Source organism: Pelophylax lessonae (genome assembly GCF_965119305.1).
Source record: "Pelophylax lessonae genome assembly, chromosome: 2".
NCBI lineage: Eukaryota > Metazoa > Chordata > Amphibia > Anura > Ranidae > Pelophylax > Pelophylax lessonae.
This window is the reverse complement of record NC_138769.1, coordinates 2253972-2268575: the sequence shown is the minus strand read 5'-3', so window position 1 is coordinate 2268575 and position 14604 is coordinate 2253972. Positions and strand designations below refer to the sequence as shown.

The following is a 14604-nucleotide window of genomic DNA, read 5'->3' as shown; positions in this document are numbered from 1 at the left end:
TTCACTTTCTGCTATATAACATTCCCAAAAAAAAAATGTTAAATCAAAATTTTTAACATTTTAGGCCAATTTGTTTTCTGCTACATATTTTTGGTAAAAAAAATCGCAATAAGCGTATTTTGATTGGTTTTCACAAAAGTTATCCTGTCTACAAACTACGGGAAAGATTTATGTCATTTTTATTTTATTTTTTTAGTAATGGCGGCGATCTGTGATTTTTAGCGGGACTGCGACATTGCGGCAGACAGATCGGACCCCTAACTGACATTTTTGACACTTTTGGGTGGACCAGTGACATTACTACAGTAATCAGTGCTATACATATGCACTGTCACTGTAATAATGACACTGGCAGGGAAGGGGTTAACACTGTGGGTGATCAAGGGGTTAAATGTGAGCCTAGGGGAGTGATTCTAACTGGGGGGGCGTGGCTTGTGAAATGACCATAGAGACCTTTGTTCCTATATAGAAGGAGCTCTGTGATCATTCCAGGGAGAAGAACGGTCAGCTGTGTTAACAACATCCGACCGTCCTTCTCTCTCAGCGGGCAGCAATCACGTGTGTCAGGCGGCAATCGGAGCTGCCTCCCCCCGATCGGCTTCCCCTCTGACAAGCGTGGGCGGGAGTGCACCGCCGCCATCGCACGCTCATCCCCTAGCTGCCTGCGCGCAACCGACGTATACCTACGGCGGTTTGCACAGGAGCGGTTGCCTGCCTCAGTATAACTGCAGTGGGTGGTCGTAAAGTGGTTAAAAATAATAAAAAATGTATCTAAATGTAATAATGGAAGGAATAAACCTTGCTAAATCTGCTGTATCCGTTACAATGTATTATCATAGAATAAAAATCAAATCAAAACAAATGTACAACATGATACATATCATCAACTAATATTTATAAAACAATTTTAACTATTATTTATTCTTCATAGCAACACTAAACTCAATTTTTTCTCTTTTGCATTAAATGTTCTAAAATATCAAATATACCACGGTTCTGTTTTTTTTTTTGTCTTTTACTGTTTTCAGGATTTATTTTAGTCCTATACACTCTATCCTATCCTTGACTGATGCACTTCACTGCTACTAATATAGAAGGAGCAGTGCTACTGTCTCTGGTCACATTCTCTGCTCTATGCAGGGCCTCCGATAAGACAGTACAGCCAGCCCTCTTGTACTCATCAGTTCATAAAGGGGACCTGGGCACCTTCTGAGCAGGAGGGCTGTACCGTCTTATTACAGACCCCAATCCTCTTTTGTCTCCTTTTGCAACGCTGCCAGCTTCTCCTCTTCTTTCTCCCTCTAGCTGCACTGCAAGAGGATTGGTTCTAGCACATGGGCTGCAAGAGGATTGATTCTAGCACATGGGCTGAAAGAGGATTGTTTCTAGCACATAGGCTGCAAGAGGATTGGTTCTAGCACATGGGTTGCAAGAGGATTGGTTCTAGCACTTGGGCTGCAAGAGGATTGGTTCTAGCACATGAGCTGCAAGAGGATTGGTTCTAGCACATGGGCTGCAAGAGGATTGGTTCTAGCACATGGGTTGCAAGAGGATTGGTTCTAGCACATGGGTTGCAAGAGGATTGGTTCTAGCACTTGGGCTGCAAGAGGATTGGTTCTAGCACATGGGCTGAAAGAGGATTGTTTCTAGCACATGGGCTGCAAGAGGATTGGTTCTAGCACATGGGTTGCAAGAGGATTGGTTCTAGCACTTGGGCTGCAAGAGGATTGGTTCTAGCACATGGGCTGCCAGAGGATTGGTTCTAGCACATGGGTTGCAAGAGGATTGGGTCTAGCACTTGGGCTGCAAGAGGATTGATTCTAGCACATGGGCTGAAAGAGGATTGTTTCTAGCACATGGGCTGCAAGAGGATTGGTTCTAGCACATGGGTTGCAAGAGGATTGGTTCTAGCACTTGGGCTGCAAGAGGATTGGTTCTAGCACATGGGCTGCAAGAGGATTGGTTCTACCGCATGGGCTGCAAGAGGATTGGTTCTAGCGCATGGACCTCAAGAGGCTTGGTTCTAGCTCTTGGGCTGCAAGAGGATTGGTTCTAGTGCATGGGCTGCAAGAGAATTGGTTCTAGCGCATGGGCTGCAAGAGAATTGGTTCTAGCACATGGGCTGCAAGAGGATTGGTTCTAGCACATGGGCTGCAAGAGGATTGGTTCTACCGCATGGGCTGCAAGAGGATTGGTTCTAGCGCATGGACCTCAAGAGGCTTGGTTCTACTGCATGGGCTGCAAGAGGATTGGTTCTAGCGCATGGGCTGCAAGAGGATGGGTTCTAACGCATGGGCTGCAAGAGGATTGGTTTCAACGCATGAGCTGCAAGAGGATGGGTTCTAACGCATGGGCTGCAAGAGAATTGGTTCTAGCGCATGGGCTGCAAGAGAATTGGTTCTAGCACATGGGCTGCAAGAGGATTGGTTCTAGCACATGGGCTGCAAGAGGATTGGTTCTACCGCATGGGCTGCAAGAGGATTGGTTCTAGCGCATGGACCTCAAGAGGCTTGGTTCTACTGCATGGGCTGCAAGAGGATTGGTTCTAGCGCATGGGCTGCAAGAGGATGGGTTCTAACGCATGGGCTGCAAGAGGATTGGTTTCAACGCATGAGCTGCAAGAGGATGGGTTCTAACGCATGGGCTGCAAGAGGATTGGTTCTAGCACATGGGCTGCAAGAGGATTGGTTCTAGCACATGGGCTGCAAGAGGATTGGTTCTAGTGCATGGGCTGCAAAAGGATTGATTCTAATGCATGGGCTGCAAGAGGATGGGTTCTAACGCATGGGCTGCAAGAGGATTGGTTCTAACACATGGGCTGCAAGAGGATGGGTTCTAGCGCACAGGCTGCAAGAGGATGGGTTCTAACGCATGGGCTGCAAGAGGAGTAAGTTTGAGTAGGTGGGAGATTCTCAGGAGCAACCTCTCCCTAGCCACGTACAAATCCTGGGGTTTCTGGGGAATGAAAACCATCCCTTGAAGATTGCTGTATGTTATCCTCTACATCCATGCTACCACAATCCTCCTCCTCTTCCTCCTCCTCCTCCTCCTCCTCTTCCTCCTGTGTGTTTTGTGGCCCCACAGGAATAGTATCTGCATGAAAGGGGCCTTGTGAGGAAAGGAAGTCCTCCTTTTCCTCCCACTGTTCTGCCTCAAATGCCCTGTCCATGATTCCACACAGCATGTGCTCCAGCAGGAAGACTAGAGGGATAGTGTCACTGATGCATGCATTGTCCTGGCTCACCGTCCTTGTGGCCTCCTCAAATGGTGACAGGACAGTGCATGTATCCTTTATCAGCAGCCCCTGGGGTAGTGAAAAGAATCCAGACTCCTCTGACCCTGTCCTTATGCTATACTCACACAGGTACTCATTGATGGCCCTCTGCTGCGTGTGCAGCCGCTGCAGCATTGCCAATGTTGAGTTTCACCTGGTGGGCATGTCACAAATGAGGCGGTTGGTGGGCAGGTTTAATTTCTGTTCAATGTCAGCCAGTCGAGTACTGGCATTGTATGACCACCGGAAATGGCCACAGACTTTTCTGGCCTGCCTTTAGAAGATCTTGTAAGTACGGGTACCTGTTCAAGAAATTCTGCACCCCCAAATTCAGGACATGTGCCAAGCATGGAACATGTGTCAAGTGTCCCTGTTGGAAGGCAGAGAGAAGGTTGGTGCCATTGTCGCATACAACCATTTCTGGCTCAAGCTGCCGTGGCATCAACCACCTCTGAGCCTGCCCCTGCAGAGCTGGCAGAGTCTCTGCCCCAGTGTGGCTCCGGTTCCTAGACAGACCAACTGAAGCACTGCATGACATCTTTTAGCCTGACTGCTTGCGTAGCCCCTTGAGCACTTAGGGAGCACTGTTGCTTCAGAGGAGAATTCAGCAGAAGAGGCCATAGAAGAAGAAGAAGAGGGGGTGGAGCAGACAGATGTGGCAGAATCATCACTAATTTTTTTGAGGCTTGAGGCATGGTGGCAGAACAAGCTCCAGCACAGAACCCTGTCCTGTGTCCTTCCCAGCTGCCAGCAGAGCTACCCAGTGCGCCGTGTAGGAAATGTAACATCCCTGACCATGCCTGCTGGACCAAGAGTCAGCAGTAATGTGCACCTTCCTGCTGACCGCTCTGTCCAACGAGGCCAAAACATTGCCTTCCACATGATGATACAGAGCTGGTATGGCCTTATATGAAAATACATTTATTTTTGGAACCTGCCACTGGGGTACAGCACATTCTGCAAATTCATGAAAAGGGGCAGAGTCTACCAGATGAAAAGCCAGCAGTTGTAGTGCTAGCAATTTGCATCATCCATCTCAGTGCAGGTTTTTGAGAAGACTTGCAGTATAGTAGGGGTAGAGATCCCAGATGAGGAGCAAGGAGAAGTCTGCATTTTCTTATGATGTGGGTCTTTCAGGTGCTGTTGCCAACAGACTGCATGGCAGGTTATCATATGTCTTGTCAAGCATGTGGTGCCCAAGCAGCTGGTGTTCTGGCCGCGCTTGATCCGCTTCAAACAGAGAATGCAAACAACAACGCTGCGGTCTGCTGCACATGTGTTGAAAAGAGCCCACACCAATGAACTTTTGGAAGTCAGCGGGGAGATAGCAGCTCCCTGCACCTGTGGAGCTCTGTGGTGTGTTGCAATTGGGTGGCTGCCCTTAAGCCGGCCTCTGGAGGACATCCTGCCTCATTGGAGTTGTGCCGCCTCTTCCTCCTCCTCACTTTCCTCCTATATTCTCTCAGGCACCCAAGTAAAGTCAGTGACTTCATCATCCCCTCCCTCCTCGACACTGGAGCAAACTTGGCAGTATGCTGCAGCTGGGGGAACATAACTGCTAGTTTCCTGTCTGTCATTGTCACCCCCTCTCTCTAGGCTCACGTTATTCCCTTTCTCAACCTTGGAACCAACATCTAAGCATTTAAATTGCTGTGCATCCTCCAGGATCATGTAGCTGACACTATGATTGAATAATTCAGCTGACTCCTCTGTGCACGATGTTGGGGCTACGAAAGGAGTAGCTATGGACAAGGAGCCTGTGGAACAGGCTGCTTTGGCAGCTGCGGTGGAAGGCAAATTAGTATGAGCCTGGCTGACAGAGGATGAGGAGGATGAGGACAGCTTAGTTATCCACTCCACCAACTCTACTGCAAGTTGTGGCTCAATAACACAGCCAGCACCGGGAAAAAAAGGAATAGTGTGCCCCGCCTGCAGAGGATGCACCATGTCCGCGACCACCACCTTTCACCGTAGACACAGAGGCTTCTTGCCCTCTTTTAGTGGCCTGTGAACGTCTGCCTCTCCTATAAACCATTTTATTATAGTATATTTTTTAATAAAGAAAAACTTAATAAAGCCCCCCCAAAAAAACTCTGCTGATGTAGAAGGAATAACACCTACGATGCAAAAGGGGGGGGACAGTAATTATTCCCTAAGTAAAAATGGTTGCTGCTGCGCAACAAAAAAACCCTGCTAATGCAAAAGGATGCAGAAGGGGGGACAGCAATTATACCCTAAATATTATTAGTGCTGCTGTGCCACGATAAAAAAATTAAAATAAAAACACCTACTGCTGACGCAGAAGGAATAGCACCTGCAATGCAGAAGGGGGGACAGCAATTATGCCCTAAATATTATTAGTGCTGCTGTGCCACAAAAAAAACCCACTGCTGACACAGAAGGAATACTGTGTTTCCCCGAAAGTAAGCTCTACCCTGAAAATAAGACCTAGTCTGATTATCGGGGAGGGCTGCAATATAAGCCCTACCCTGAAAGTAAGCCCTAGTTGAAATCCTTGTAAAATCATGTAATCTGTGCTGTAAAAAGTATTATATAATGTGCAGTACTCCTCCCCCTGGCTGTATGTAACATGATAATACCTGTGATGGTGTTCACCATCACTGGAATTTAAGGACAGATGGGTTGAATTGCTTCATATTTGTCAGCAAGGTCAATTGTCCCCTTTGCCATGAGGTTTCTGAGCAGGAAGTACACTCCTATTATGGTCATCCCAGGAAGTTCTGAAGAGACGGTCGGTCAGAAAAGGACTTCCGTCTAACTTTTTAACCCCTGGAGGGATTTCTATGATTTTTGGTTATGTTTGCATTTGAAGTATGCTGATTCTGAAAATGTAAGTTTTATTTGAATGTGATGAATATTTTAGAAGTTATGAAAATGTTGCTTACTGCCTGAGGTGGCTATTGTCAGGTGTGCTAATGACCGCACCTGTTGTCTGCTAAGGGAGGTATTGACACAGAGTAATGTGTATTGAGGGCTCGTTAGGGAACCATTGTTCTGTGTCTGACTATTATGTACATTGATTGCCCCCTGGGGCTTCTGTCTTCTTGCATTGGTCAAGCAATCTGACCAATCACTACTGACTCATTTTCAAGCCCTCATTTGCATGTCTGGCGAGGACCTGAATGGAGACTGCAGGTACTTTACAATTGACCAATAGGAAAGCGGTTGTTGGGTGCAGGATGTTCCAAATTCTGTATAAAAGTGTGCCGTGTTCTTCCAATAAATGGTCTTCCTGTTTGAACTTACATACAGCTTGCTTGGTGTTTGTTCTAATGGATTCCGGACGGCACATAGCTGTAGTTCGGATCCCGGATCCTTGGTTGACCGAACCATCAGACGTTGTGATCTGCAAGCTGACTTACTAGAAACAGAGGAGTGTCGGGAGAGCAGACAGAGCGAGCAAGGGTCTCGTCACATTGGTTGGCAGCGGTGGGATTTGCTCTCCAGTTACCGGGACACTCCAAACCACCACAGTCAATGACCATCTATGCAGCATGCAGGAGAGCCACGCTGAAAGACTTACTTGAGAGCCGCAGAGGGACCGGTGGGACAAAGAACAAGGCCCCCTGATCAGTGAGCTAGCCAAGATGGATCAGAGGGAGGGTGATGCAGGACCCCGGTCACTTGAAGACTTGTTTCAGCAACGAGTTCGAGAGCGGTTGGCATTATATGGTGCTAACCCATCAGAGACCGCCATACAGAATGCCATTAGAGACATCCAGCTGCAGGATGAGCGGCAAGAGAGAGAACGAGAGCGGCAGCATGAGCAGAGAATGGCAGAAATACAGCAATCAGAGAAAACGCCTAAAGATGCAGCGTCCCCATATGAGGAGGAGTTTCACTGGAGGTTGCAGCAACACTTGGTCCAACAGGATGAGCCTGGATCAGAGGAAGCCATACTGGACTGGAGAGATTTCACTCGAAAGGAAATGTGGTATGAGGCCTTAGAGGATGTGCAGTGGAGGCAGAGAGAGAACCTTCCCAGCGAAGAACAGCGGTTCCAGGTATACGTTGCCCTGCGGTTACCTTTCCTAGGACAGCAACCCCGGGATGAGTGGGTGACGGAGCTAAGGAACCTGATTTGGAAGGAGATGTGGCTGGATGAAGCTTACCGGGCACTAAAGTGGTACGCCACCAGCTACAACCACTGGATGGCTGATGACAATATGCCGGAAGGTGAGGACTATAGTGGCCCGGGCTTGCTGTGGATGGCCTTTGAGGAGAGGGACTTTGGATGTCCAGCAGAGTTTCGGCGCTGGGAAATCCAGGACACCAGGGAAGCCCTACTGGGTCTCCCCAAAGCGAATGACCTGGGGTCAGACCTGATTAATCTGGTCAGGATGGAGTGGGAACTGGAGCAGGACTACCAATGCCTGATCTGCTCCATTCCACCCCAATCTACCCTGCAAGCAGAGCCGGAGTCCTGGGTGGCAGATCCAGACCCACAACCCTTCAGTTGGAGAGACAGTACAGACTGGTGGTACTGGGAAGACCCACCGATGGCAGGTGGAGATGGGACCGAGGTCTCTCTACCGGCCCTACAGGGAGGCTGGGCAGCCGGCCCAGGTCCCCAGCTACAGCAGGAGTTACCGGGAGCTGAAGGTGTCATCTTTCCTTCAGAGCAGCAGTGTACCTTCCAGGGAGAGGAGACCACTAATCCTTCTCCCCAACCACAGGGAGACAACAGCCCCACACCCCTACACCAGGAATATACATGGGAATGCGGAGGGGTTATCCCGACAGACAGACCTAGAACCTTAAGACTACTTTTCCAACATCCTCGAGTTGACCCGTTCGGGGTCCCACTGTGGCTGTTGGACTGTTTACCCGGGGGAAGATATGTGATGGTGTTCACCATCACTGGAATTTAAGGACAGATGGGTTGAATTGCTTCATATTTGTCAGCAAGGTCAATTGTCCCCTTTGCCATGAGGTTTCTGAGCAGGAAGTACACTCCTATTATGGTCATCCCAGGAAGTTCTGAAGAGACGGTCGGTCAGAAAAGGACTTCCGTCTAACTTTTTAACCCCTGGAGGGATTTCTATGATTTTTGGTTATGTTTGCATTTGAAGTATGCTGATTCTGAAAATGTAAGTTTTATTTGAATGTGATGAATATTTTAGAAGTTATGAAAATGTTGCTTACTGCCTGAGGTGGCTATTGTCAGGTGTGCTAATGACCGCACCTGTTGTCTGCTAAGGGAGGTATTGACACAGAGTAATGTGTATTGAGGGCTCGTTAGGGAACCATTGTTCTGTGTCTGACTATTATGTACATTGATTGCCCCCTGGGGCTTCTGTCTTCTTGCATTGGTCAAGCTATCTGACCAATCACTACTGACTAATTTTCAAGCCCTCATTTGCATGTCTGGAGAGGACCTGAATGGAGACTGCAGGTACTTTACAATTGACCAATAGGAAAGCGGTTGTTGGGTGCAGGATGTTCCAAATTCTGTATAAAAGTGTGCCGTGTTCTTCCAATAAATGGTCTTCCTGTTTGAACTTACATATAGCTTGCTTGGTGTTTGTTCTAATGGATTCCGGACGGCACATAGCTGTAGTTCGGATCCCAGATCCTTGGTTGACCGAACCATCAGACGTTGTGATCTGCAAGATGACTTACTAGAAACAGAGGAGTGTCGGGAGAGCAGACAGAGCGAGCAAGGGTCTCGTCACAATACCTTATTTACAGTGCCGGTGCTCGTGTCACTCGTCGGAGCTCTCCTCCTCCTCCCTGCTGATGTCAATGGCCCCTCCCCCTGCAGTGCTCTGAGCAAGGCTGACGTCAGCGGGGATACCGGCATCTCCCTCGGCAGTGCTCGGAGTGGGAAAGAAGAGCTCTGGCGGGTCATGCAAACGCCCAGCAATGCTGTAAATAAGGTATTTTCTATAACATTACATAAAGACACACACTGCACAATATATAATCCATTTACAGAGTAGATTAAATGATTTTACAAGAACTTTACCTAGAGTTTGTTTTGGAGATTACAGTGATGTTGACTCCTTTACTGACGGGGAGGGAGAGGGGCAGAAAAGACAGGGCACAAATAAGACATCCGCCAAAAAATAAGCCCTAATGCATTTTTTTGTACCTAAAATGAATATAAGACCTGGGCTTATTTTTGGGGAAACACTGTAGCACCTGCGATGCAGGAGGGGGGACAGCAATTATGCCCTAAAAATGTTTAGTGCTAACTGGCTGGAGGATTTGACTGCCCAGCATAGGTGTGAGTGATACAAAAAGGTTTGGGGTTTCTGGAACATGTTTATCCTCTCTGATCGGGGTAAGGCCTTGATGTTTCCACAAAGCCCAGCTGGTGATGTGTAAAATTTTCTATGACAATCTGCTTTTCCTACACAGGTGGAGTCGATCCATTCCTTCCCTTTACCCACTCTTTCCTCCCTTTTTTTTCCTTCCCTCTTCTCCCTCCCCCCCCCCTTTTTTTTTTTCCTTTTTTTTTCTTCTTGTTCTTTTCGTACCTGGCCTTCTTTCTTTCTTACTTTTCCTTCCTGATCTTCAGTCCTAGTGAAAAAGTAGTCAGGAACTGATGGAAGTTTTTCTATTGCTGATTTGTCTTATAGACGGTGGTGCCTCGGTACCGGGTATTACTCAAGTGGCTGAGGGTGTGCCGTCTGGGACCATCTTTGAGGCCTGCATTGCCACGTCTTATATATTGGCCTTTCTAAGTGGTTAATGTGTATTGTTGTACTCTACTTTTCCAGATTGGATGTATACGCACTTTATTTGTGACATTGTTTGCACTGTTTGCGGATGTTGTTTCACTGTTTCTGACTTTCTAAATAAACATATTTGAAAAAAAAATTTTTAGTGCTGCTGTGCACCAAAAAAAAAACCCCACTGCTGACGCAGAAGGAATAGCACCTGTGATGCAGAAGGCGGGACAGCAATTATGCCCTAAATATTATTAGTGCTGCTGTGCCATAAAAAAATTCAAAAACCCACTGCTGGCACAGAAGGAATAGCAACTGAAATGCAGAAGGGGGAACAGCAATTATGCCCTAAATATTATTAGTGCTGCTGTGCCATTAAAAAAATTCAAAATACAAAAACCCACTGCTGGCAAAGAAGGAATAGCACCTGAAATGCAGAAGGGGGGACAGCAATTAAGCCCTAAATATTATTAGCGCTGCTGTGCCATGAAAAAAATTCAAAATACAAAAACCCACTGCTGGCAAAGAAGGAATAGCACCTGAAATGCAGAAGGGTGGACAGCAATTATGCCCTGAATATTATCAGTGCTGGGCCACGAAAACAATTAAAAAAAAAACACTGCTGACTGCGAACGCAGAAGGAATAGCACCTGTGATACAGAAGGGGGAAAGCAATTATATCCTAAATATTATTAGTCCTGCTGTGCCACAAAAAAAAAAAACCCACTGCTGATGTAGAAGGAATAACACCTACGACACAAAAGGGGGGACAGCAATTATGCCCTAAAAAAATTAGTGCTGCTGCACCACAACAAAAAAATACTGATGACACAAAAGTAATAGGACCTGCAACACAGAAGGGGGAGTACTAATATTGCAGCAACAGAACTTGATGCTGCAAAAAAAAATAAAAAATTGAAATGAAAAAAAATATATATATACTGTATATATATATATATAAATATATATATCAATGAAAAAAATGGGAGCAGTTGGGTGACACAGACGTGTTCTATACACCAACACTTAAGTGGCCCCACTGCAGTGTGTTACACAAGAATCAGCACAGCACTACACTGCACTGCACTACACTGACGGCACTAAACTGACTGCACTACACTGTGTTACACAGGAATCAGCCCTACACTACACTGCACTGACTGCATTAAATATGAAAGCACAATCCACTAACTACCTCCCTAATCTACACTCCTATCTCCACTAACACACTATACTTCGGCTGCCATGTAAGCAGCCTTAATAAGTGTTGAGCGTGGACTTAGCCCCTGAGCCATGATTGGCTAAAGGCACCCTGCCTTTGGCCAATCATGGCTCTGACAGGACATTGTGCTGTGATTGGCTGAAGCATACAGGTCAGGTGCATAGTTTGGCCAATCACAAGCACTTAATGCACTGCAATCGTGCAGTGCATTATAGGGTGCTCATCAGCGGGCGAACATCCTGCTGAGCGCCCCAGGTGTTCGTGTGTTCAGCAAACACATGAACACCTGATGTTCAAGCCGAACTTATGTTTGACTCGAACATCAAGCCAATCACTATCTATGATATGTACTCTGTCTGATAATAATTCTGTATTATCACCTCTTTATAATGTTCTTACATACCTGTGCCTGGACAGAGAAGAGCCCACAGGAGGAGGACACAGAGGGGGCACATTGTTGCATTCGGGGTATCTATGATATGTACTCTGTCTGATAATAATACTGTATTATCACCTCTTTATAATGTTCATACATCCCTCTGCCTGGACAGAGAAGAGCCCACAGGAGGAGGACACAGAGGAGGCACATTTCTGCAGTCGGGGTATGTATGATATGTACTCTGTCTGATAATAATACTGTATTATCATTACTGTATTATAATGTTCAGCAAACACATGAACACCTGATGTTCAAGCCGAACTTATGTTTGACTCGAACATCAAGCCAATCACTATCTATGATATGTACTCTGTCTGATAATAATTCTGTATTATCACCTCTTTATAATGTTCTTACATACCTGTGCCTGGACAGAGAAGAGCCCACAGGAGGAGGACACAGAGGGGGCACATTGTTGCATTCGGGGTATCTATGATATGTACTCTGTCTGATAATAATACTGTATTATCACCTCTTTATAATATTCATACATCCCTCTGCCTGGACAGAGAAGAGCCCACAGGAGCAGTGTTAATTTTGGCAGCAAATTTCAATTTAGTTTTAGTCTTAAGCCCCGTACACACGTACCGATGGTCGGCTTACAAATGTTCCTCTTTTCTCCCCGGGATGTCGGTGTCTGCTGAAAAGTGCAAAGACAGCACAAGGACAGCACAAGAATTTTGTCCGCCGACTGCAGAAGTGATGTCATGTAATGGTTAACTTTCCCTGTGTTTTCTATTTTCTGAGCATGCCCAGTCTTGCAAATCTGCGGTCTGTCGGCCGAATTGTGTACTGACAGGCGAACAATCGTCCGTTCTGGTGTCGGCATACAAATATTTTCATGTTTGCACGAAAGACTTTTGTCCGCGGATTGTGCGCAGACATCTGTCGGAGGCACCATACTAACACGCGTACAATCGGCAGATCCTTCGTCCACCGACGTTTGTATGCCGACGATCGGTACGTGTGTACGGGCCTTTAGTCTTAGGACTAAAATGGCATTTTAGTTTTAGTCCTATTTTAGTCTTCTGCAAGTGTTTTAGTTTTAGTCGTATTTAGTCGACTAAAACTCCAGTATATTTTAGTCGACTAAAACGCCCTACATTTTAGTCGACTAAAACTCATTTTAGTCATCTATAATCAAATGGGTGTAGTTCAATTGTAATTTGTAATGCATTATTTAAGCATTTCTCTACAATTTCCAAACTCATTATATACTACTGCTGGTCCTGGAGTGAAAAATCTAATATGTTATTATTTATGCTTTGAGCATGCACCAGTGTTAATTTTTGGCAGCAAATTTCAATTTAGTTTTAGTTATAGTCTTTTGACTAAAATGCCATTTTAGTTTTAGTCGTATTTTAGTCTTAAGACTAAAATGCCATTTTAGTTTTAGTCGTATTTTAGTCATCTGAATTGTGTTAGTCGACGAAAACGTTTTAGTCTGTTTTAGTCGACGAAATTAACACTGCACAGGAGGAGGTCACAGAGGAAGCACATTGTTGCAGTCGGGGTATCTATGATATGTACTCTGTATGATAATGTAGTTAGGTAGGTGCTAGGTAAAAGCATCTATTGCTCCTGCTGCTTAACAGGGGAGCCTGATCTATTAGTTTTCCTGTTACATGTTTCCAGGTGTGATTTACTGGGTCTGAGGGAGTGTCCCCACTGCATCCAATGAGGGAGCTTGTTGGACAGTGGAGGAAACCCAGCCAGTGACGCAACAGCTTTTGTGAGAGTCCCAGTGGGAGGGCATTCTTGCAATGCATCCTTGGATTGCACATAAAAGCAGAGGGGGCATGTGACAGAGGTTCTTTGGCAGGAAGCAGAGTCCCCGGAGGAGGTGGATGGCTGGTCTCTCCTCCTGCAGGTGTGAGGAAGGTGGTTCAGGCAGTCGGCCTAGTGAACCAGGTGTGGAGCTGAGCTTCAGAGGATCCAGAGTGCTGACAGTGGAGCTGGTGGCAGAGTCTCTCAGGAAAAACAGTGTCGTGAGTACTTTGGGATTTGCCACAGGGTCTGCCTAGGAGAGGGGACCACTCCAGAGAAGTCGGGGGATCAGGGAGCTAGCTCACACAGGAAGTTTGACAGTAAAGAGGGTGCCGTGTAGTTGACCCTGAAGAATAGGAATAAAGGGGGTGCCAGGAAGGTCCCTGAAGATTGTTCTGCAGTACAGTACAGTTTACCTCAGGAAGTTCACTCAATTCTATTTCACTGCTTATGACAAGGTGAAGCAGTGGCCTAGCCGTGACTAGCGTTATACAGTGCTACTCAGCATTACTCAGTCATCCCAGCCAATTGTGCATAGTTATACAAGTTGGAGTATCCCACTCATTCCCTTCTCCTACCCAAGTTCTAAATAAAAACGGAAAAACCAAAGTTACTGGACTGTTTTCTGACTGAGCTAAACACTTGGGAAAATGTCATGCTGTTGCTAATAGTAACCCAGGGGAACCCGTAACCAGAAGCTTCCAAGGGAGTAGTGCTACAATAATAATAATAAAACTGTATTATCACCTCTTTATAATGTTCTTACATACCTGTGCCTGGACAGAAAAGAGCCCACAGGAGGAGGACACAGAGGGGGCACATTGCTGCAGTCATCATATTGGGTCTGTGTGAGAAAAGAGAAATGACAAAGAAAATTAGCAGGAGGATTTGGTATTTCCTCATTTCACACAATTGTACACTAGATGAGAAATCACAATCAGCTCAATGTCCAATAAACAATTGCTGCACCCAGAACTGAGAATTCAGTATTTTTGAGAGAGGTAAACCATCTAAAACTATCACTTCTGTTTTCCAGGACATTATTGTTGACATCTCTGTGCCGAGTTTGTGGGTCCTCACACCTGATATGCCCATTATAAGGAGTTTTGGGCATTCTTGCTGGAATATTTTAGGTTGTATTGGAGATAAAGCAACAGATTGAGTTGGACTTTCCCAAGGTAGGCAGAAACATCCAGAATCTCATGTA

At 46.1% G+C, this 14604-nt stretch overlaps 1 protein-coding gene across 3 annotated transcripts in view; it reads right to left on the bottom strand.

Annotated features, from left to right (window-relative positions):
* Nucleotides 1-14258, bottom strand: part of LOC309547115 (cell adhesion molecule CEACAM2-like) — a 78980-nt gene extending 64722 nt beyond the window's left edge. For 2 of the 3 annotated variants that reach the window (XM_082246903.1, XM_082246905.1), the window contains exon 1: nucleotides 14168-14258. In XM_082246903.1, the coding sequence (XP_082103029.1) occupies nucleotides 14168-14234 (67 nt within the window). In that variant the 5' untranslated portion in view covers nucleotides 14235-14258. Of the gene's footprint in view, nucleotides 1-11594; nucleotides 11655-14167 lie in introns of those variants that run through there. The other variant, XM_082246904.1, reaches the window with a different exon arrangement.
* Between the last annotated feature and the right edge of the window lie 346 nt (nucleotides 14259-14604).